This window comes from Sus scrofa, chromosome 13 (assembly GCF_000003025.6).
Source record: "Sus scrofa isolate TJ Tabasco breed Duroc chromosome 13, Sscrofa11.1, whole genome shotgun sequence".
Classification (NCBI taxonomy): domain Eukaryota; kingdom Metazoa; phylum Chordata; class Mammalia; order Artiodactyla; family Suidae; genus Sus; species Sus scrofa.
This window is the reverse complement of record NC_010455.5, coordinates 54,285,919-54,311,203: the sequence shown is the minus strand read 5'-3', so window position 1 is coordinate 54,311,203 and position 25,285 is coordinate 54,285,919. Positions and strand designations below refer to the sequence as shown.

Genomic DNA, 25,285 nt, shown 5'->3' with positions numbered 1-25,285 from the left:
CCATATGCTGATTTATTACACAAAATTAATATACAATTTTATAAAATAATATTTATTTTTTCAGTCTTTTTTTAAATTTTAGGGCCACACTTGCAGCATATGGATATACCCAGGCTAGGGGTCTAATCAGAGCTATAGCTGCCGCCCTATTCCAGAGCCACAGCAATGCCACATCTGAGCTGCATCTGTGACTTACACCACAGCTCATGGCAATGCCGGATCCTCAACTCACTGAATGAGGCTGGGGATCAAACCTGTGTCCTCATGGATACTAGTCAGATTCCTTTCTGCTGAGCCACGACAGGAAATCCAAATAATACTTACCTTAATATATACTCTGATAGTCTTATTTTTCTAAGTTGACCATAACTTTTTAAATTGACTGGGGTATGAAACACAGCTTTAGTATACTTTTCTCATACCACATTGTAATTTTTAAAAGATTTATTAAATATTTAGATATTTATCTCCTTAATTAAAGTGTAATATATTTGAAGGATGGGGTTGTGTCTTATTCATCATGTGTCTCCAAAGCCTACTAGGGCATTTAATACATAATCAAGAGATATTTAGTGAATGAATGAATAAGATAAGGGTCATTATCCAACATTGATACAAATTAATATTTTGCTAAACACAAATCAATTGGATCAACTGTTGAATCAGTTGGATAACTGTATGGAAATCAATGAAGGTCAACTATTATCTCTTGCTACACATAAAATTAACTCAAAATGGACCATGTATCCTCACAGGGTTGAGAGAGAAATGGTGTCTCTCTTTTTTCTTCTTCTAAGGGCATTAGCTGACCCTCACACCCTAATTACCTCCCAAAGGACCTACCTCCTAGTACTGTCACATGAGGTTTAAATTTCAACAGAAGAATCTGAGGAGGACACAAGCATTCAGCCTATAATAGTATAAAACCTAAAACTAAAATTTCTGGAAAAAGACACAGAGGAAAAATCTTTGCAACTTGGGAAAGGTGATCATTTCTTAAAACAAAAAGCACAAGAGTCCCATGGTGGCTCAGTGGGTTAAAGACTCACTTTGTCATTGCTTTGACTTAGATTGCTGCTGTGGCACAAATGTGATCCCTGGCCCAGGAATGTCTGCATGCTACAGGCATAGCCAAAAAACCCCACAAACCCACAAAGCATAAAAGATAAAGTTGAGATACTGACTTTACCAACATAAAATCTTTTGGAGTTCACTCGTGGTACCGTGGGTTAAGGGTCTGCTGTGACATGGATTTGATCCTTGGCCTGGAACTTCCACATGCTGTGGGCATGTCAAATATCATTTTTTAAAAAATCTTTTGCTCTTGGAAAGATAACTGAGAAAATGAAAAGGTAAGAAACAGACTAACAAAAAAGATTTGTAACATATATATCAAAGGATTTGTATCCAGGATATATGAAGACTCCCAAAATTTAAGAATAGGACACGACCATTCAATTTTTTAAAAAATGGGCTAAAGGTTTGAACAGACATTTTGCATATGAATGTTGAATGCATGAAATATCCTTAGTCACTAGGAAAATGCAACTTAATACTACAATGAGATAGATATCACTTCATACTCATAGACTGGCTAAAATTTTAAAGATTGTCCATATAATCCTGCCAAGTATGTGGAGAAAGAGAAAACTGTTAGTGGGAATGTAAGTGGTACAACCAACTCAGAAAACAGTTAAACAGTTTCTTGAAAAGTTAAACATGCACTTACCATAGAGCTCAGTCATTCCAGTCCTAAATTTTACCCAACAGAATGGAAAAAACATGTCCAAAGACTTATTCACAAATGTCTATAAGAACTTTATTTGTAAGCCAAAAACTGGAGACAAGCAAATCCATCAATAAGAGAATGACGTAAAAAGGAATGAGCTATCAATACATGCAACAATGTGGATGAATCTGAGTTATGCTGAGTGGAAAAAGCCAAGAAAAAAAGAGCACTTAATTTATGGTTCCATTTATATAAAATCCTAGAGCATGCACTCTTATGTATAGTAATAGGAAGTAAGTCACAGTTTAGCTGGGGATGGGATGGAGCAAGGGATGGATTGAAAGGGTATAAAAAGACTATTGGGGTGATGGAAATATTTGTTATCTTGAGTGTGAAATTGTTTCAAGGAAGGGAACATAAGTTAAAATCAATCAAATAGTATCTTTTAAATATAGTAGTTTATCATATTTCAATTATACCTTAACAAAAGTTGTACAGAAATATTAATGACTAGCCAAACACAAATCATAAACGCAAAAACTAAATAAAAACCCTAGTCTAAAATACAATGTATTTTTTTTTCTTTTTTCTTCTTTTTAGGGCTGCCCCTGTGGCGTATGGAAATTCCCAGGCTAGGGGTCAAATAGGAGCTACAGCTGCAGGCCTACACCACAGCCATGGCAACACAGGATCTGAGATGCATCTGCAACCTACAGCACAGCTTGCAGCAATGCCAGATCCTTAACCCACTGAGTGAAACCAGGGATAGAACCCACAACCTCACGATACCAGTTGGGTTCTTGATCCCCTGAGCCACAATGGGAACTAAAATACAATGTATTTAAAATATGCAGCTTAAAAGGGAAAATAAGGGATAATAGAATTCAAAGCATTTGGGGATCTTTAGAACTTAATAAAACATGATAGAACTTAATACCAACAATGGCATCATTCATAATAAAATTAAAATAATATCCATTGGAATGTAAATGTTCTAAACAAATTGGAATGTAATGTTATAAACCTTGAATATGTCAAATAATAATAGCTAATAAAATCTAGTGGTAGGAGAAAAGTAATTAGGAATCTGCATAAGAATACTAATTTCTAAGTATTGCGTGCAAGGAGTTAATTTAAATTTTCCAAAATGGAAACAGACATGATGAAGAAGGAGGTGGAGGAAGAAAAGGAGAAGAGAAGAAGAGGGGGAGAGGCTGGGGAGGAGGAGGAGGAGAAGAATTTTTATAAGTAAAATAATATCTTATTTAAATTTATTTGTGTTACTCATGTACAAAATTGTCAGTTACAGATGGTGAAATAAAGATCTAGTGCAAGTGATTTATTTCAGGCCCATAGCCAAGGAAAGGCTAATGGAAGAGTGGGGTAGTGAGACAGAGAAAGGAAAAAGCCAGTAGGGAATATATTATCAAGGAAGTTACTAATGTGGGAGGTTTGAACATGCTCCCATTGTAGAATTCTGGCTCAGAATTCCAGAAGACAGCTAAAAGTTGAGAAGAGAGGGAGCTGTGGTATTTATCCACCAAGTCCTCTCAGTCAATGGTTGAAAGCTACTCCCAGATGTCCTGACTTTCCAACATGTCCAGCCTACCCATAGGCAAGCAGAGCAGGCCAGGTTGGAAAAAGAGTCTTCAGGCAAAGAGTCACAAGGGCTGGAAATTATATTTGGAGCTGGCATGCATGAAAATAATGTGTGCTAAAGAAGTAAGTCAGGGTATGCTGTGCTAGTCATCTGTTATGTACCACATACTGTGAGGTCTAAAGAGACAGCAATCTTAAGAAGCTTAAACTTCTTTTCTTTCATTCTTTCTTTCTTTTTTTTTTTTTTTTTTCTTTTTCAGAGCTGCAGCTGCCAGCCTATGCCATAGCCACAGCAACTCGGCAATGCTGGATCCCCCACCCAATGAGTGGGGCCAGGGATCAAACCTGCGTCCTCATGGATACTAGTTGGATCCGTTTCCTCTGCACCACAGCAGGAACTCCAAGAAGCTTAAATTCCAACACCTAATACACCAACTATTCTCTGAATTAATTCTTGACCTTATCTAAATTTAATCTCAATTGAACACAATCTCTTAATTTTATATTGGTTCTCTCCTAAACCAACACACACATGCAAATGACAGCTGAATATCAGCTATCATTATAAATAGCTATCAAGTTTTACACATTTACTATACCAAAGCTGGTATCAGTCCTTTTATTTTTCTTTCATCTCTGTGTGCTTGCAATCATTTCTAGTAACAATAATTTAGGTGCAAGAGGACTCAATTTCCTAATGTGACATTTAGACTTCATCACTAGACCCAAAGCAGCAATCCTAAAAAGGAGGTGTATCCTTACACCTGCCAGAATGGGCGTCATCAAAGCCTACAAACAAAAATGCTGGAGAGGGTGTAGAGAAAAAGGAACCCTGTTACACTGTTGGTGGGAATGTAAATTGGTGCAACCACTGTGGAAAACAGTATAAAGATTCCTCAGAAAACTAAAAATAGAATTACCTTTTGATCCAGCAATCCCACTCCTGGGCATCTATCCAGCGAAAATCATGACTCAAAAGATACATGTACTCCAATATTCATTGCAGCAATATATACAATAGCCAAGACATGGAAACAACCTAAATGCCCATCAACAGAGGAGTGGATCAAGAAGATGTGGTACATATACACAATGGAATATTACTCGGCCATTAAAAGGAAAGAAATAATGGCATTTGCAGCAACATGGATGGACCTAGAAATTATCATGCTAAGTGAAATCAGTCAGACAGCGAGGCACTAACATCATATGCTATCACTTACACGTGGAATCTAAAAAAGGTCACAATGAACTTTGCAGAACAGACACTGACTCACAGACTTTGAAAAACTTATGGTTTCCAAAGGAGACAGGGTGGGGGGTGGAGGAATGGGCTGGGAGTTGGGGTGGAAATGCTATAAAATTGGGTTGTAATGATTGCTGTACAACTATAAATGTAATACAATTCATTGAGCTTAAAAAAAAAACAAACCTCATACTCATACCTCCTGGCAATCAAAAGAAAAAAAAAAAAAGGAGGTGCTATTATTTTGGTAAGACCTAAATGCTCAGTAAAGAGACAGGTGTAGACATTCCCAGGAGTCTGCTTATAGTCATAGCCTAAGAAGATACATTGAAACTCATGTTTTGTCTATCACCTCCATGAATCTATGGGGACTGAGGAGTTGAGGAATGATGAAACCACTCTTGCCAACAGTTCACAAAAATGCATCCCCCAAAACCCCAAATCATTCATTTTATCTTTAAAAATTAAAATTTTTCTGGCTGTGCCCACAGCATGCAGAAGTTCCTGGACCAAGGATTGAACCCACATCACAGCATTAACCAGAGCCACAGCAGTGACAATGCCAGATCCTTAACCCATTAAGCCACAAGGAAACTCCTACTGATTCATTTTAGATTGCTGAATCATTTCTGGTATGAAGGCTTTATCTGGTTAACTGTAGTTCTCAATAAGGGGGAAAACATCTATTACTGTTATTTTAAAATATACACCAAGAGAACAATTTACTTGATGTATTAACCCAAGTTAACAATAGCATTTTTTCAGCCGGACACAGAGACAATGTATTTTTCCAAAGATTCAATGATTCTATTGAAATGACATGAAAATTTCACGGCTGGAATCCTAGAAGGAAGTGTGGTTTTCAATCAAATATTAATGCAAAAAGCATTGTCAGGGTGACAGATTTCTCTTGACATTGTTCAAGCCTTTGAATCCAGAGCTATTTCTGGATTTTTCACTTACATGAGCTAGTGCATTCCCTCTTTCCCCTGAATCAGTTTCAGTTGTGTTGCTGTCACTTGCAATTTTAAAAGTTTTCAACTAATACAGAAATTGGCACCAGAAGTGGGGTTTTTCCAGGCAGCCAAAATCCCACAAATGTCTACAACAGAGACATAAAAAAGAGATTTTGGAAACATAGAACATTCAAGTAAAAAGGAACTTAAATATCATCTGACTCAACCATGTCATTTTATGGGTAAGTAAATAAATCTCCAGGAAATTAAATAAACCACTATACTTTAGCAAATGAGACTTGAGAGAATGGGTTATTATAACCCAGCAATCTGAATATTTGTAGGAGGAATAGATTTTGAGAACAACACTCAAATATAGTATATTATGAAGGTTCACTGATAGGAACTGGTCCCAGTTCATGATGTAGCAGGTTCACTTTATTTTGAATGAATATTTTTGAGCACCAGAAATTCTTTAGTCATTGAGTTAGGTGATGCACACAGAGGAGGGAACAAGATCAGCAAGGACTGTTCCTTCAAAGAACTTCATATCTAGTGAGGAAGGCAGTCAATAAACTAAGAGACTTACCCAAACAAGTACTGTTGCTGTTATAACACAGACTGCACAGAAAAAGTGGAGGATTGTATGAGTGAATATAAGAGGGAGAACAGTCTTTATGTAGGCAGTAGTAAAGTATAGTAGAATTTCCCAGGTGAATTTCTAGGGTAAATGACTCCAAGCATGTGCAAAGCCCTTTGATAAGAGGTTGGCTTCTCAAAGGAACAGAAAACAAACCACCATAAGTGAACAGTAGTGGAGTGAGGAAGGAGAACTCAATGAAGCCAGGGAGGTAGTAGGAGGTAGATACATGGGGACTTTCTGAGAACTTTGGAAAAGAGCTTGGAACTTATCCCAGGAGCAAAAAGGAAAAAATGAGTAGCTTTACACAGGGTTGGGGTGGGCTATGGTTCAGAGAGGACCAGACTGAATGCAGAGTAATAAGAAAGGCATTAGAACAACAATCCAGGCCAGGGAGGGCAGCAACCCAGAGAGTAATGGAGAGTGGAGACAACAGGGATGATAAATCAAGGAAGCTGACACACTGAATATTTTGGAGTTAAGATATCCTGCACTAGTTTGAGTTGTTTGTGTTGTCACTTAAAATTTGAAGGGACTTATAGGACTGGTACCGGGAGTTGGGTATTTCAGCAGGGGTGTGATGACTCAATGATGAGGGTGATGTGAAATCAGAGATGGGGAGGAGACGAGTAATGCTGAGGCTTCTAGGATAAGGTGGTGACATTTGCTGATTTATGGAAGAGTGAAGGAAGCGAAAGGGGAACATTATGAGATCATGATGAAGGACAGAAGGACTACTGCTGAGCTATTTAAGAGCTAAAGGGCATGGTAGGAACCAACCAGAAACAGGATTGCTTTGAGAATGGTAAAACTATGGAAGCCAGAGATGCTCAAATTTTTCCACAAATGTTTCCCTAAAAAGACAAGGAGGGCAGAACTTCCACATGTGGACACTCTGACAGGTAAACATCTGATACCATGGCAGACTAATAAGTAAAAGTGACATTTTTTTCAATCTGATACTCTTTAAAAACCCATTAGTCATTAATTTAGTAGAGGTAACAAGGGCCACAAACAAGGAATTTTTAGTATTTCAAAAATTTCATATTTTTGTGTTTATTTCTCCATAGTCTATGAGGGATTGTTGGCCTTGTGTTTACAAATGGGAAGTCTGAAGGGCAAAGATGCTCAAAAAGGTCATCTGGGTCATACGCAGTCAGAAAACAGCAGAACTAGGATTTAAATGCTGTCTAAATATAGTAGATGAATTTTCTATCTTACATAATAATTTGAGGTGGGCTCCCAGTTATTCCAGAAATCCATATCCAAATACCTTAGCATTTTAAATGTTTTAAAACATAGGGAAAATTCAGTAGATGAACTGAGTACCTTCTGCTGATTTTAAAAAGAGTCTTGGGATTGGGGGGAAAAAACCCTTATAAAGACTGAAAATACTTGGTACGTTATTTTTTTTGATGTTATTAGATAACAAGTCCAGCTCGATTTTGCTAAATAAAAAGGTGAGAACTGATTTCATATCTTCCAAATTTTCTTCATTGTATCTCAAACACCAAATACCTTTGAAACCAAATAACATTGTTTGTTTGCTTGTTTATGCAGCCACTCCTGTGGCATATGGAAGTTCTTAGGCCAGGGGTTGAATTGGAGCTGCAGATGCAGGTCTATACCACAGCCATGGCAACCAAGGATCCCAGCCATATCTGTGACCTATTCTGCAGCTTGCAGCAATTCTGGATACTTAACTCACTGAGCAAGGCCAGGGATCAAACCCACATCCTCACAAAGAAAACATCAGGTCCTTAACATGCTGAGCCACAATGAGAACTTACCAAATAACATAATTCATAGTACAGTATTTTTATAAACAAAGAAGATTTTTAATGATTTTTTTAAAAAGTTGGAATTCCCGTCATGAGCAGCAGAAACGAATCCGACTAGGAACCATGAGGTTGCGGGTTCGATCCCTGGCCTTGCTCAGTGGGTCAAGGATCTGGCGTTGCCATGAGCTGTGGTGTAGGTTGCAGACACGGCTCGGATCCTGCGTTGCTGTGGCTGTGGCTGGCAGCTGTAGCTCCGATTAGACCCCTAGCCTGGGAATCTTCATACACTATGGGTGCAGCCCCCCCCAAAAAAAAGCAAAAAAATAAAATAAAATAATAAGCTAAGCTACTTGCTAAATCAACTATCTCTTTAGCAGCCAGAAGGACTTAAATATTACTATTTAATATTATAAAATCTTAAACTTGAAATCATAAAATAAGCACACTCCTAAAATAACAGCAAAAGACAGGAATTAAAAAAAAAACTTTTAATTAAAAAAGTAAAAGAGGAGATGGCATTTAAAAAGACAAGATAGTAATTAAGTCATAATACCATGTTCTTTTTAATTTGCTGTAATAATTCTTTTTCTTTAGTGTTCTTTCTTTTGCTCACTTCTTCCCAAAGAAAAGAATCACTAAAAAATAAAAGTTTTCCATCATAAAAATGCGTTCAGGTTCTCCTTGGGAGTTATAAACAACAGGTGCACTTTTCAGTGACAACACAAACATGTAAAACTGATGAAGCAGAAATTACATCTGATTCTTACATATTCATGCACGTGGTGATACAAACATAAGCACTTTATCTTAAAGCTCAAGAGAGTATTTCCAGTTTTGACCTGTAAAACTTTCTCTGTTTGCCAGTTTTAAAAACCAACATGGCAACTGTGAAATGATTTCACCCAAGGGGTCACTATGATCCTTCAACAAACAAAGCACAACAAACAAAGCACAACAAACGCTGAGTATTTTTTAAAAAGGCTTGTGGTGTGTGTGTGTGTGTGTACATGTTGTGTGATTTTTTTTTTTTTAATTTTGGAAATTTCTCATCATAAAGATTTGACCTTAGGATCAGAACTCAATCTGCCGGCACAGGGATCCCAGGTGTCATGGCTCTGGCACTGATTCCAAGCACCTTGGTGCCCCTGGGAAGCTAACATCAAAGACAGGAAATGAAACGTAAAAACAAAAAAAGATGAAGAAGAAGAGTTCCCTGGTGGTGCAGTGGGTTAAAGATCTGATGTTGTCACTGCAGTGGCCTGGGGTTGCTGCTGTGGCTCAGGTTTGATCATTGGCCCAGGTACTTTCACATGCTGTAGGTGCGGGTAAAAAAAGAAAAGAATGATGAAGATAAAAATGTAGGCAACATGCAGAAAAACATAAGGAAACTTGTTTACCATACTAATAAATGAAGACATAATGATTTGTACTCCCACAACATGATACGTATTTCTAAATTCAATGTATTTCTTTTCTTTTCTTTTTTTTTATAGATTTTTTTTTTTTTTTTTTTTTTTTTTTTGGTCTTTTTGCTATTTCTTTGGGCTGCTCCCGAGGCATATGGAGGTTCCCAGGCTAGGGGTTGAATCGGAGCTGTAGCCACCGGCCTACGCCAGAGTCACAGCAACGCAGGATCCAAGCCGTGTCTGCAACCTACATCATAGCTCACAGCAATGCTGGATCGTTAACCCACTGAGCAAGGGCAGGGACCGAATCCGCAACCTCAAAAAAGTTAACCACTGCGCCACGACGGGAACTCCTAAATTCAATGTATTTCTGAGTTCAGTCATGAAATCATGTTTTTGGTTTATCCTACACATGAAATTTATCTTTTTCTGTATAAGTATCATACAATATTTATACCTAATCCTGAATCTGTATGAATGCTGTGCTGTCTTTAGGGTGGGTTGCAGGGATTATTCCATTATTGGATCACTATTTTGTGACTGTGAATAAGGTTTTTTATGATTTACTTGCCATAAATTCCAATGAAATAAATACTCACCAACCTCTATGAGTCTGTATACATATCTATTTCAACAATAAATTCAGTAGAAGTCACAATAATTTGCAATGGAGGCACTGAATATGACAGACATTTCAAATACATAATTAAGCTTGGAGCAATATACCCTAAATTGTCATTTTGGAAGTTGAAGGACAACTTAAGATTCTTTAGCCAGTTAATTGTTCAAAAATTGGAATTTCCAATGTAAGTCACAATTTCAGAGATTTATATTGGGGAGAAAACTCAGCGTGACAAATATGGTCAGCATTCTGAGTGACCATGCTATTGCCAGTCTCGATTGTCATGCACACAAAAATATTACCATATTTTGCTATTAGAAAGTATTCTTTCAGAGTTCCCATTGTGGCTCAGTGGGAGGAAGGAGTTTCAATCCCTGGCTTTGCTCAGTGGGTTAAGAATCCAGCATTGCCATGAGCTGTTTTGTAGTTCTCAGATGTGGCTTGGATAGGCCCGTAGCTGCAGCTCTGATTCGACTCCTGGCCTGGAAACTTCCATATGCTACAGGTGTGGCCCTAAAAAAGGAAATTAAAAAAAAAAAAAGTGTTCTTTCATTCTCCAATAGAACTCTGTAGTCAAGCATTAAACAAAATTTTAAAGGAAACAAGAAGAAGACAGGACAAGAGATAGGAGGACAGCAGAAACCCAGACCCAGGCTCAACCCATACAGATTCAATGTGCCACATGGGGCAACACAACCTTTGGCAAACTTTAGACCACAGACTGAATGTTTTAGGAGTCCACTGAATTTAAATGTGTGGTCATCATATTTCAAAGGTGCTAATGTAGTAGTTTTTTGAAAATTATCCAAGGCAGAGAAAATACTCCCTCGTGGTAACATCCTAACTACAGAAAACAATGAGCATGTTTGCAGTGGGGATTGGAAGATGAGATTTTTTTCTAAATTTTCTACCAAACTCACCTAACCTTTCAGGTTACAGCAAAGGAATTACAATGCAGAAAGCCATACCAAGTTCTAAGTTTTCACATGCTCATAATGCACTATTCTAGAATGTTTTAGAGTTTTATCACTGACCTTTGCTGGAAATTGTATTGTGCATCTTGAGGCCCAGAACCAATAGTTGAGAGTTATGGGTAAACAAGGCTGTCAGAAAAGGCACTGTTGTATTTCAAGTCTTTACAAGCAGATTTTTTTGGCAGGACTTGCGAAAGCAGGAAAGGAACTTCTTTAGGTCTGTGAGCCACCAGGAGATCTGAGTGACATGTGTGGGGTTTACTAGCCATGTTGAACAAGTAGAAAGAAAACTTGAATGGAAGTCAGGGAATCATCTTATATCCTGGCTCTTCCATCAAAACTCTTTTTATGGGTGTATAGGATGCATTTTCCCCATCCAAAAGCCCATCCAGAAATTCTCCCACATGCATTAGATATAAAATAATGAGTGATGTCACCTTTAGTGGTGAAATAAGGAAACAAAATACAACAGCAAAGATGAGTTTCACATCATAATGGTAATTTCCCTTAACAAAAATAACAAACCACAGACCACCCAACGTATCAAAAGGAAAGTATGGGTTATTACTCAACCATTTTAGGTTTAAATTTGTTACTACCATAATGGTGCTACATATTAATATTGATTGACATTTACGTATTTTTTGGTAGTGCTGAGGTTTTCGAATATTTTTGCAAAGTAAGACATCTTTTGCTGCTATAGAATCTGATATCCTACCAGATTCAAATATATAGGATACCACATTTGCAATACCAAAATTAAAAAAACTCATTTTGTACTTTCAGATCACTGTCTATATACGATGAAAAGTATTTAATATTTTTGTTTCCAAAAATTTCTCTGTAAAACAAGATGCATCTTGTACACATCTGTATGCCTTAAAAAACAGTAATTATATTGGATATATTTATTTCTTTGTGTTACAATTTTTTTATTTGCCTTGTGGAGATGATACAGGCCCCTACTAAGTTCACTTGGCTGTTGCAAACATCAAGATCATTTATGCAAAAGTTTTCTGAGATAAATCAAGCCTTATGCAAAATGCCCTTATGCTAAGAGTAGCTACATGAGCAACTAGAGCTTAACTTAGATCCCTTTGGGGAAAGAATATAGAACTTCCTCTACTGTAGCTAGGTGATAAGACCTGCCTTTTTCCTTGGCTAACAGCCAGATAACCCTAGAGAAGAAAAAAACATTTGAGAGAATTTTTGAAGGCTGGTAGGAAGTTGAATTTTCTTGCCAATGGAATCTGCTGAACTATGGATTTATACACATGATTTTCCAAGTTGGCCTTTAATTTCCACCTATTTTTCAAGAGTTTAAAGAGAGAAGGCCACAAAGAGGTAAAAGAGGTAAATTATTTTTGTTTGTTGGTAAACATAAAATCACATTATCAGGAGTTCCCGTCATGGCGCAGTGGTTAACGAATCCAACTAGGAACCATGAGGTTGCAGGTTTGACCCCTGCCCTTGCTCAGTGGGTTAACGATCTGGCGTTGCTGTGAGCTGTGGTGTAGGTCACAGATGAGGCTCGGATCCTGCGTTGCTGTGGCTCTGGCATAGGCTGGTGGCTACAGCTCCGATTGGACCCCTAGCCTGGGAACCTCCATGTGCTGTGGGAGCGGTCCAAGAGATAGCAAAAAGACAAAAAAAAAAAAAAAAAAAAAATTTGCATTATCACATCTCTTTGCTAAACAGACCTCTTTAGGTTTAACACAATTACTGAATTTCAGAAGCTGTGGCTGAATAGCCATTTCTTTTTTTCCTTTTCTTTTCTTTCTTTTTTTGTCTTTTGTCTTTTTAGCGCCACATTCACAGCATATGGAAATTCCCAAGCTAGGGGTCGAATCAGAGCTGTAGCTGCATTCCTACGCCACAGCCACAGCAATACCAGATCCAAGCCAAGTCTGCAACCTACCCCACAGCCCATGGCAACACCGGATGCTTAACCCACTGAGCAAGGCCAAGGATCGAACCTGTGTTCTCATGGATACTAGTTGGGTTTGTTAACCACTGAGCCACAACAGGAACTTCTAGTTATTTCTTATGACTTGGAAAATCTAAACAAATTTTTCTTAAACCCCCTCCCCCAATATGCTTCATCCTTTACCACTGCCCAATTAACTAAAATGTGGTTCTCCCAGATTTTAAAGAAAGTGCTGTAAATAAAATCATTTTGTCTATATTTCTTATCTCTGACATAAAATTCTCAGAACAGGGACTGACGTTTACTTAGGCTACCTGTTTTAGATATGTATTACGCTGGAGAAGACAACCAGCAGATAAATATAGAGGCAGGGAGAAGAAGGCTAGAAGGGACTACACTAAAAAAACAATCATTTCCCCTGGTTGAACAGGATTATAACTAATCTCACCTTGATTCTGGTCCACTGACCTATATATTCCTTATAAGTTTTAAAAATGTGTTTGTTTTACAACCATCATGTATTACTTTTATAACAAGGAAAGGGGGTAACACACACAAACCCCCAAAACGACAACAAGGGTTGGGGGAACCAACTGCACAGAAAGTGCTGGATAAATATGCCACGTCAGATGCCACTGACATTATGTCAGACATTTAGAAACTGGAAGGCTCACAAGAGTTCCTTTTCACAGCTAGCTTAACCTGCTGCAACAATGTTAAAGAGCAACAACGTCATTAAAAAAAAAAAAAAGACAAAGAGATAAATAGCATTTGAGAAAAAAAAATTAAAACATTTCCTTTCAGGGGCAACTAATTCAGCAACATTTAACAAGGCTTTTTAAAGTTAACTTTCATAGAGCACCATGAAATATTCACGTAAAAGAGATCCAGGCAGCTTGAAGGTGAGTATTTCCTCCTTGGTGAGATGCCTAATTGACTTGCAACAATGTGAATTACTCAGTGCATCTGGTTGGGGCCCACACGGATGATGACATGTTTCTCATAAGCCCTCTTCATGGTTTTCTCAATTTGCTTCAGAAAAACTTGTGGGATTCGTCCACACAAAGTGTGCACAGTCTCCAAAAACTTCAGCTGAAGAGGGTAATACATGGATTGAAAGAGATTGTCTTGAAAAGGAAACTGAAAGATGATATAAAAAAAAGAAAAAAGAGAAAGTTTATTTTAGTTACTGAAACACCAATTAAAATGCAAATAACTTTTACTGAGAAATGACAGGGAATTACAGCAAACATGCAGGCACAAGTTGTTTTGTTTTTGTTTTTGTTTTTCTTTTTAGGGCCACACCTATAGCATATGGAAGTTCCCAGGCTAGGGGTTAAATTGGAGTTGCAGCTACCAGTCTACACCACAGTCATAGCCACAGCCAACGCTGAATTTAAGTTACATCTGCAACCTACACCACAGCTTGCAGCAACGTGGGATCCTTAACCCATTGATCAAGGCAGGAATCGAACACTGAATCCTCACGGACACTATGTTAGGTTCTTAACTCACTGAGCCACAATGGGAACTCTGGTATGTTGTTTTTGTTTTTGTTTGCCACACCCAGGGCATGCAGAAGTTCAGGCCTGCATGCCACACCCAGGGCATGCAGAAGTTCAGTCACCTGCACATCAAGAGTGACTCAAGCCAGTACAGTGACAATGCCTAATACTGAACCCACTGAGTGACATGGAAACTCCAGGTTGGTAAGTTCTTAAAGCAGAAATGACCTCTGAGTGCTGAGGTTCAAACACTGATTCAATCCTATGCAACCCCAGTTAGTCACTTACCCTTTTGGTACCTCAGTTTCTTTCCTTTTTAAAATTAAAAAAAAAAAAAAAAAAGATAATTCAGTTGAGTTTTAAAAGCTCTTAAAATATAAGAGTAAAAGTATTATCTCCCAGGACAGGATATTCTACATATAGCATGAGTATATATAGAAGGAGTAGAAGCAAGACTCATATAGATACTTGAAAATCTGACAGTAAAACACTGAATTCTTCATACTTTTTGCCCTTTGTAGCAATCTTAAAGAAGAAATGATGGTAATGTCACGAAGTCTAGAGTTTAACACTACTAGTAAAACATATCATTACTGTACTTTAATAGTTCAGGTGCCGAATATTGGTGGTTGGTTTTTTTCCCAATTAATAATGAGCTTTTTTTAAAAATTACAGACTGGGATTACGAGTTTCTAGGAGGAAGATAATCACAGAGATAAATTGCCATTCCTATCACATCCTACACATTCCATCTTGATACTACTTACTATCAAGATACTTACCACTGTTGATATTAACCTGATCGTCTCATTGAGGTAGTTTGTCAGACTTTTTAAAAAAATTAGCTTTTGTCAGCTTTCAGAAAAATTAGTTTCTCAGCTTTTTAAAAAAATTACCTTGGGGGGTTTCCGTTGTGGCGCAGCAGAAATAAATCTGACTAGGAACCGTGAGGTTTCGGGTTTAATCCCTGACCTTGCTCAGTGGGTTAAGGATCTGGTGTTGCCATGCCTGTGATGTAGGCCGGCAGCTGTAGCTTTGATTCTACCCCTGGCCTAGAAACCTCCACATGCCACAGGTATGGCCCCCCATCTCCAAAAAAAAAAAGAGGCAAAAAAATCACTTTGTTTTCCTATGGAGTGTGTGTGTATTTTCCAAAATAAATCTTTCAGATCACCTAGTTATAAGCATGAATCAAAGTTCGGTTGAAACTATCACAGTTCTGTTGAAAGGGAAAAGGGCTAGAGTAGGTCAAGTCAAGGATTCATTGTTGGCAAAGATATTTTAAACAGTAAGACTAGAGAAAAAAAAAGGAAAATAAGAATGACGAAAAGTCAGTATACTACTGCTTGACAGCATAGTGGGTGAGTGTCTAGTTTTCTAGAACTTTTTTTTTTGCTTAAATATTACTGTGATTTATTGTATAATAAGTCTATATATTCATTTTTAAAACTCTTTTATAAAATAAATATTGCGTTTTTGCCCTGCTGTCATAACTCATTGTGTCTAGCTGGTCCGTAACTAGTTGAAGGCAAAAGTTTCTTAAAAATCAATATTTTTCTCTTTTTTATTGTGTCAGGAAATCAGTCGTCCCTTTCAATCTAAATACTTCTGCACTTCTTTAGATTTTGAACTTTTCTTTTTTATTTGAAATTTGAAAATTCCATTTAAGTTTTTTTCTATTTTCTTTTGTATCTTCAAATCTTGCCATCTTTAAGCTTAGTTTTCCAGAACTCTTAATCCATTTAAAGTTCATCAGAAATACTGCTTAAGCATGTTTATCAGAAATGTAAATTTCTTCCCAGAAGGAGACTATACATTATGTAATGCAGAAAAGGTTCTGTCCGAGACCATGTTTGGGACACTTTGTTTCATAGTACAGTTGAGACCAATGATAAGCTTCTTTTCACTACTGTATCCCCAGTGACAGGAATAGACTAGGTCAAAACCTTGGAGTCATTTTTTTTTTTTTTTTCCCTTTTAGGGCTGACCCAGGCTACTGGTCAAATGGGAGCTGCAGCTGTGTCTGCAACATACACCACAGCTCATGTCAACACCAATGAGCAAGGCCAGGGACTGAACCCATTTCCTCATGGATACTAGTCGGTTCATTACCACTCAGTCACAACGGGAACTCCTGGAGTCATTCTTAATTCTTGCCTTATACAACATATCCTGAGTATGGCATTTCCTCCCATCTTTCCGAGAGCACACAAGTGCATGCTAGTCCCATCTCTCACCTGGATGGTTGCAATGAATCTCATAAACAGTCTTTGTGCTTTTACTCTTGCACCCCTGCCGCCAAGTTACCAAGGACCTATTTTTAAAGCATAAATCAGACCATATCATTTTCCTCCAGGGGCTTCCCAGAGCAATTAGAATAAGACTCCAGGAGTTCCCACTGTGGTTCAGTGGGTTAAGGACCCGTCACAGTCTCCATGAGAATGAGGGTTCAATCCCTGGCTTTGCTCAGTGGGTAAAGGATCTGGCATTGCCAAAAGCTGCAGCGTAGGTCACAGATGTGGTTTAGATCCAGCATTGCTGTGGATATGGCATAGACCAGCAGCTGTAGCTCTGATTTGACTCCTAGCCTGGGAATTTCCATATGCTGCAGATGCAGCCGTAAAAGGAAAAAGAAAGAAAAAATTTTTAAAAAAATAAAAAATAAAAAAAAAGAGGGAAAAAAAAGATTCCAACTCTTGTCCCCAAGGTTCAGTGTGACCTGGCCCTCTCCACTGCATCTCCTCTTCTCTCCCCTTTTCTGGTCCTTCTGGTCACAGGGGCCCTCTCCTCTGTCTTGGGCACACAGCTTATTGCTGCCTCAGGGACTTTTCCTGGGTTATTTCTTCCACTTAGCAGGCTCTCCCCCGAGGTTTCCCTGGGGAGCTGCCTCCAGGGATCAAGGCTCAGGCTGGCAGAGGCATCCCTAACCTGAGCTTGTGAATATTGGTCTCTGGCTGGGACTCGGCCTGTCACCTGCCCTGGTTCCCTTCATGCCTTCACTAGCTAATAGGACTTTACTTGGTTCTTGGATTATGTGAGTGCTGTCTAGCTTTCTCCACCCAGAATACACCCTTCATGAGGACTGCGCTTTTTCAGTTTTGCTGACTTCTGAGTTCCAAGAACCAAAAATTGTTCCTGCATAAAAGAGGATTTCCTCGGACTTACCATCGTGGCTTAGTGGTTAACGAACCTGACTAGTATCCATAAGGACTCGGGTTCACTCCCTGGCCTTGCTCGGTGGGTAAAGGTCTGGCATTGCCTCGAGCTGTGGTGTAGGTTGCAGAGCGATTTGGATACCACATTGCTGTGGCTGTGGTGTAGGCCAGCAGCTACAGCTATGATTCGACCCCAAGCCTGGAAACCACCATATGCCATGGTGCGGCTCAAAAAAAAAAAAAAAAAAAAAAAGAAAAAGAAAAAATAGCTTCTCCTGAGATGATTACTGAAAGATTTACTGACAGAATGTCTGCCTGGTAGATGACTTTCCTTTACAGAATCATACATACAAGGTTAGAGAGTGTGTGTGTGTGTGTGTGTGTGTGAAAGGGGGGGGAGGAGGAAAGAGAAAGGGAGAAATGAGAAGGGAAGGAAAGAAGGAAGAGGGAGAAGAGGAATTATTTTCAGAGAGACAAAGGAAGAAAGACATATATTAGTGAAAGAAAGAGAGAAAAAAATAGAGAGAGAGCAAGTGAGAAAATGTGGACAAGGTAGAGGAAAAACTGTGAAACTGTTACCATCCAAACAACTTCTACTAATTACTGAGCACAACTCTGTTAGGCAAGTTGTACTTAAAAGTGTAAAAACCAGAGTTCCTGTTGTGGCGTGCCAGAAACGAATCCGACTAGAATCCATGAGAACACAGGTTTGATCCCTGGCCTTACTCAGTGGGATGGGATCCAGTATTGCTGTGGCTGTGGCTGGCAGCTGCAGCTCAATTTGACCCTTAGCTTGGGAACTTCCACATGCTGCAGGTGTGGCCCTAAAAAAAGCAAAAAAAAAAAAAAAAAAAAAAAAAGAGAGAGAGAGAAAGAGAGAGAGGCAAGGCGGAAAAAAAAAGTGTAAAAACCATCATTTTCTTGAATTCTCACAAAGCTTTTTATGAAGTAGATAATATCAGTATCTCATTTCACACATGAGGAAAAAGCTCAGTAAGGCAAGAACACAGAGTTAATGACTATTCACCAGAAAGTGACAAAATTGGAACCTGAACCCAGGTCTGTCAACGCCCCATGGCAAGTCCTGACCCCACTACACTATGGTGCCCAGTGGTGAGTGGGGAAATACAACTTTCATGATACAGTCTGTCTATACGTACTCACATTTCAGGATGGGGTTAGTGATGCTTCTGACTGACATGCTTGAATGAAAATCGTTTTTTAGGATCAACTGAGGAAAGTCAGTGAGTGTATTAGGCAGGATAATTTATGAAACCGTTTTTTGGCTGTCTTTCTGATCCACCCAGAAAACAAACAAGATGGATTGTAACTCAAGAACCAGAGTTGCTCAATCCCAGGTCAGGCTGACAGATCACAGAGCAACCTGGACTGTGGTTCTGATGTCCATGTCTGCATACTTACTTAACTTCCACAGGTACTCCTAGAGGGGTTTGTTCCTGGGGCCAGCATTTGAATATCTGTGATAGAATTAGTAAGTACAGAACAGATTTTCTGTGTAATTAAATCACCTGGCCTTTGAGAACCAATAGGAGGAAACTTAGGGGAAGAAAGAGGTGTTAGCTTACAGGCACTTGAAACTCTACCCCGGCAAAGAAGACAATTCACTGGGATTTTCTTTAGCAAAATGTATTACGAGAAGTTCCCTTTGTGGCTCAGTGGGTTAAGGACCCACGTTCTCTATGTGAGGATATGGGTTCTATCCTTGGCCCTGTTCAGTGGGTTAAGGATCTGGTGTTGCCGCAAGCTGTGCTGTGGGTCACAGATACAGCCTGGACCCTGCATTGCTGTGGCTGTGACGCAGGCCAGCAGCTGCAGCTTCATTTGCCCATAGCCTGGGAACCTTCATATGCCGCAGGTGTGGCTGTAAAAAAAAAAAAAATTGTGTTACTATGCTGCAGGACTCAGCCCCCCCTCACTCCTGACAAAGCCTGCTCATGAATCATAAGGGTTCAAGAAAAAACACTCTTAATAAAATACGCATGTTCTAGGTCAGGGTTGGCAAACTTTTTCTGTAAAGGGCTTAATTGTAAATATTTCAGTCTTTGTTAGTCACACAGTCTGTCACAGTCACTCATCTCTGCCGTTGAAGCACAAAAGTGGCCATGGACAACATATACAGGAACAATTGTAGCTGTGTCCCGATAAGACTGTACTTAGGAATGGTGAAAGCTGAAAGTCAGAAAACTTCCTTTTATTATGAAACATTCTTCTTTTCATTTTTATCCAACTATTTAAGAAACTGTTTTGAGTTCCCATCGTGGCTCATAGGAGACGAATACAACCAGGAACTATGAGGTTGTGGATTCGATCCCTGGCCTTGCTCAGTGGGTTAAGGATCCAGCATTGCTGTGAGCGGCGGTGTAGGTCTCAGACACGGCTCAGACCTGGCATTGCTGTGGCTGTGGCATGTAGGCTGGGAGATAGAGTTCCGATTGGACCCCCTAGCCTGGGAACCTCCATATGCAGCGGGTGCCACTCTAAAAATACAATAATGATAATAATAATAATAATAAGAGTTCCAACTAGGAACCATGAGGTTGCAGGTTCAATCCCTGGCCTTGCTCAGTGGGTCAAGGATCCAGCGTTGCTGGGAGTTGTGGTGTAGGTCTCAAACACGGCTTGGATCTGGCGTTGCTGTGACTCTGGTGTAGCCTGGTGCCTAGAGCTCTGATTAGACCCCTAGCCTAGGAACCTCCAATGCTGCAGGTGTGGCCCTAGAAAAGACAAAAAAAAAAAAAAAAAAAAAGAAAGAAACTATTCTTAGCCTACAGATCTTGCAAAACAGGCCAGATTTGGCCCAAGTTGGCTGACTCCTATACTCTATGTTTTGGAATGACTGTTTCAAGAGGAAAATCTCTGAAAGTAGCTGTTGCTGGTCCTCCCTCTGCCATCTCAAGGTGACAGGCCATTTGGAAAGCACAGTTTCCCAAAGTGAGGAATGCAGTCCTATGGGGCAGTACTTGGCATAGTACTAGGTGGTGGACCACAAAGCCAGGTCCTTTCAATCTTCCCATTCACTGCAAGATAACGGTTCACAGAGGGCTTTAACTTTTCCTTATTTCCCACTAACCAATCTCTTCAAGGTAGTAAAAGGGGGCCTCAGTTCCAGACCAAATTGCATCTTTATCCTTAACCAGAAGTAACTGCAAGGTTTCCTGGCAGGTCTGGAGTGGGGAGAGGGGAGGAGAAGCTGCCCTCCCCAATACAGATTTGGTGCCCAGGCACTGAGCTATAATAGTTTTCTTGAGGGAGCTGCAGTCAAGGACTCAGACCCTCCACCCCGTATCTGCATCCTGGTCCTAGGCACTTCTATTTTGAGGTCTCCTTTGGAAGGGGGGTTATACCTTTCTCCTCCTTCCATCTTCCTCCTTCTCCCTCTTCCCCCTGGTTCATGGGTCTGTAAAGATGCAGAAGTTTTTGTTCAGGAGATATTCCTGCCTCTGTGTTGCGGCCACTTGACCCTGCCCAGCATCCTTTGGCCCATAAAAATGGACCACTGGGAGCTAGTGCTTGGCTTGCCTCTCGCTTGTACTGTTACACTCCAGAAACAGACCTGATGGTTACTTTGGTTTGACTCCTTGTCCTAACTGACCATCCCAACACCTGTGTGTTTGGCAGGGTGGAGCTGGCAACCAGGAAACACACTTAGCTTGAGCTGAAGAATATCGTTTTATGTGTATTGTAGAATTTATACCCTAACTTATGACCCTTTATTATGACAACTGGCACAGGTGGGTTTTTTTTTTTTTTTTTCTGACATGAAATTTCCTTCTTTAGTGAACTCATTTGGGGGTAAAATGGTGACTTCCTTGGAAATATTAAGTCAAGAGCGGACAAAGTAGAGTATGAGGTGGTAGTGAAAAGAGTGACACAGAGTGCCTGAGGTGGGGGACAACTGGTAGAACTCAAAGCTTCTGGGGAATATTTTTGGCTTTCAAATGGACAGTGACCAAAGCACCGGCACAGCTTCTCATGATAGACACTTTCTGCTGAACTGGTGTGAGAAGACACTTACATCCCGGATTGCTTCATAGAGTGCTTTGAAAGTCGGCTGCTTCTCGTCATGGTAGACGCCTCGGTTACCATGCAGGACAGACACACCTTCCTGCTCAGCCTCTCTGCAGTTGCTCCCGTACATGCAGTGATCAGGACGGTAGTTCCACTGGCAGGGGAACACGTAGAGACACTCTGGAAGGGCGGGGAGGGGGGTGCGTGGAGACAAGAGAAAGACATGTGCACAGTCAGCACCAAGGATGAAATCAGTGTTTCCACCAACTGCATACCACATGGTATTTCAAAGCATGAGAGTGCGATCGTGACTCATATCCCAAATTTCACCACCTTTGTCAATATTCTGAGGTCAGGCATTGAGGGGGCACCCATTAGTGCGGTTGGAAGTTTCGCCCCAAAGAAGAGGGCAGTAGAGCATCTTGGACAAGAAGGCAAACAAGGGCAGCAGACAATTGGAGTCAGAATCCCAACTCTGCCACTTAAAAACAGTGCAACCAAGGTGCAGTGACTTAACTGCCCTGTGCTTCAGTTTCCGCACCTGCAAGAGGAACATAATAGGATCTCCCTCTTACTTTGATGATTCCGTTTTTTAAAAGCGCTTATAAAATGTATATGAGAATGTCAAGCACATAGTGGTGGCTAGCAGTGCTAACAGTTATAATCAACTCTTTGGAGAAGTTCTGTGCAATGAATTTTAGAGTCAAGGTTGAAGCAAAGTTTCCTTTTTGGATTAAAAACCAACCAACCAACAGGAGTTCTTGTCCTGGTGCAGTGGAAATGAATCCGACTAGGAACCATTTGCAGGTTCAATCCCTGGCCTCACTCAGTGGATTAAGGATTCGGCATTGCTGTGAGCTGTGGTGTAGGTTATAGACACGGCTTGGATCTGGCACTGCTGTGGCTGTGGCATAGGCCAGCAGCGACAGCTCCAATTAGACCCTAGCCTGGGAACCTCCATATGCTGTGGGTGTGGCCATCAAAAATACAAAAAGACAAAAACAAAAAACAACAACAAAAACAAAATAAAAAAACAACAAACAAAATATTACAATAGTGAAGGGGGAAAAAAACAACAGAAAAGCAAAACAAGGAGTTCCCTGGTGGCTCAGAGGGTTACGGATCTGGTGTTGTCAATACTATGGCTCCAGTCAACATTGTGGTCTGGGTTTGATTTCTGAACCAGGAACTTCCACATGCTAAGGGTGTGACCTAAAATAAAGAAAAGCAAAACCAAAAAAAGTCCCCAAATCAAGGTAACAGTGTGAAAATATACACAGTGGGTGAGCATGTGCACATGCATACTTGTGTGTATTTACATCTCTAATCCTGCGGTTCTTAGACAAGGATGATGCAACCCCAGTCTTCTGGGACCACTTGGCAGTGTTTGAAGGGAGACATTGCTTATCATACATAAGGACGGTGCTACTGGCATCCAGTGTGGGTAGAGACCAGGGATCAGGAAACATCCTTCAGTGAATAGCACACCCCCACAACAGTAGTAGTGCCAAGGTCGAGAAACTCTGCTCTGACCCTGTTGGACTTGGTAAATCTCCTCTTGGTGACTAGGAATATAAAATTAACAGTAAGTTCATAACCCCTGAGTTTCCTGGCTCCTCCTTCCAGATGCTTTTTAAAGGGCCAGGTCTAGAGGAGGATGAACCAGAGCTCTTTGCAAATATGTGTCACTGATCATGAGCAACGCCCCCATGTGAAAGCACAGGATTAGAGCAAATCAATTACCCCTGTCAGAAAGGCAATATAAAGACACGCATTTTGGTTGGGTAGATGGCATCTCCTTCTCATGGAAAGGTCGAGGGCTCGGGGGTTATTTACAGAAAGCTTCAAGCTGGAAAGCAGAGGATCAAGACAACACTACACCTCCCTTCTGGCAGATGGTGTGAACTTACACACTACTGTGACATTCAGGCACCCTCTAATTCCTAACTGTTCGCAACACACTACGAGATTGTCCTTTCTTCAGGACAACCCCATTCCACCATGAGGTTTCTCTTACTTGCATTCACCTTCACGCTAGCACTTACATAATCCATAGCCAGGAGGGCGTCCTGCTCATCCCGGAGTCATACTATGAAGATGTGAATCCCAGCCGCTGTATTTGCTGTGTGATTTTTTTACATTTCAGTGCAGAGGATGGATGTGAGGATAACAGGAGTTAAAATATCTAAACGTGCTCATGTGCTTCTGAACTGTGGCCTGACCTCAGCCCAACAGCTGCTTCTTAAATTTGTTTTTTTAATTTTTAAAGTGTAGTTGATTTACAATGTTGAGTCAATTTTTGCTGTACAGCATAATGCCCCAGTCATACACATATATATACTCTTTTTCTCATATTATCTTCCATGATGTTTTATCCCAAGAGACTGGATATAGTTCTCTTTGCTGTATAGGACCTCATTGCTTTTCCATTCTAAATGTAATAGTTTAGATTAACCCTAAACTTCCTGTCCATCTCACTTCCTCCCACCCGCCCCCCACAGCCACAAGTCTGTTCTCCATGTCTATGATCTGTTTCTGTTTTGTAGATAGGACTCATTTGTGCCATATTTTAGATTGTATATGTAAGTGATACCATATGGTATCTGGCTTTTTCTTTCTGACTTACTTCATCTAATAAGAGAATCTCTAGTTATATACAAGTTGCTGCAAATAGCATTATTTCATTCTTTTTTATGGCTGAGTAGTACTCCATTGAACATACGTAGCTCATCTTCTTAATCCATTCATTTGTGAATTGACATTTAGGTGGTTTCCAAGTCTTGGCCATTGTGAATAGTGCTGTAATGAACACAGGGGTGCATGTACCTTTTTGAATTGTAATCTTATCCAGATAGATGCCCAAGAGTGTGATTACTGGATCACGTGATAGTTCTACATTCAATTTTCTGAGGAACCTCCAGACTGTTTTCCATAGTGGTTGTGCCACCAACAGTGTAGGAGGGTTGCTTTTTTGCCCTACCCTCTCTAGCGTTTGTTTTTTGGAAGAGCTGCCTTTTTTAAACACAGTGAGTCACTTCATGCCTTTCTAATGCCTGCCTGGCATTATGCATTTGAGAATCATTAGGTACCTGATAATGTTCTCTGCTGAAAGAATTGCCCTAGACTCCATCTCTGTTTTTGTATACACAGTGATTGATGGAATCAACAAATATTTATCTAGTGTCTACTCTGTGTACAGATCTTGCCTTCATGGTGTTTAAGACTGGTGATGAAGGTTTTTTATCTCTTCCTGAAGAGATCCACCACCAAAGGAAAACTGTCCTCTCTTTGCACTCTCCTTAGAGGAGTAAGCCCAGTGAGGGCATCATTCTAAGGCAGAAGATGAAACAGAAAGGCTTGGGACTAAGAAGATGTGATACATATATATTATGGAATACTACTCAGCCATAAAAAAGAATGAAATAATGCTATTTGCAGCAACATGGATGCAGCTAGATATTCTCAAACTAAGTGAAGTCAGAAAGAGAAAGACAAATACCATATGATGTTAATTACATATGGAATCTAAAATATGGCACAAATGATCCTATCCACAAAATAGAAACAGACTCATAGACATAGAGAACAGACTTGTGGTTGCCAGGAGGGAGGGGAGAGGAAGTGGGATGGACAGGGAGTTTAGGGTTGGCAGATACAAACCATTACATTTAGAATGGATAAGCAATGAGGTCCTACTGTATTGTACAGGGAACTAT

At 39.9% G+C, this 25,285-nt stretch overlaps 1 protein-coding gene across 1 annotated transcript in view; it reads right to left on the bottom strand.

Moving 5' to 3' along the window:
• The window catches only part of GXYLT2 (glucoside xylosyltransferase 2), a 97,255-nt gene continuing 80,394 nt past the window's right edge, over window positions 8,425–25,285 (bottom strand). The window contains exons 6-7 of the mRNA XM_005669726.3: window positions 21,577–21,749; window positions 8,425–14,020 (exon numbers count right to left, since the gene is read on the bottom strand). Of these exons, the coding sequence (XP_005669783.2) occupies window positions 13,838–14,020; window positions 21,577–21,749 (356 nt within the window). The 3' untranslated portion in view covers window positions 8,425–13,837. The remainder of the gene's footprint in view (window positions 14,021–21,576; window positions 21,750–25,285) is intronic.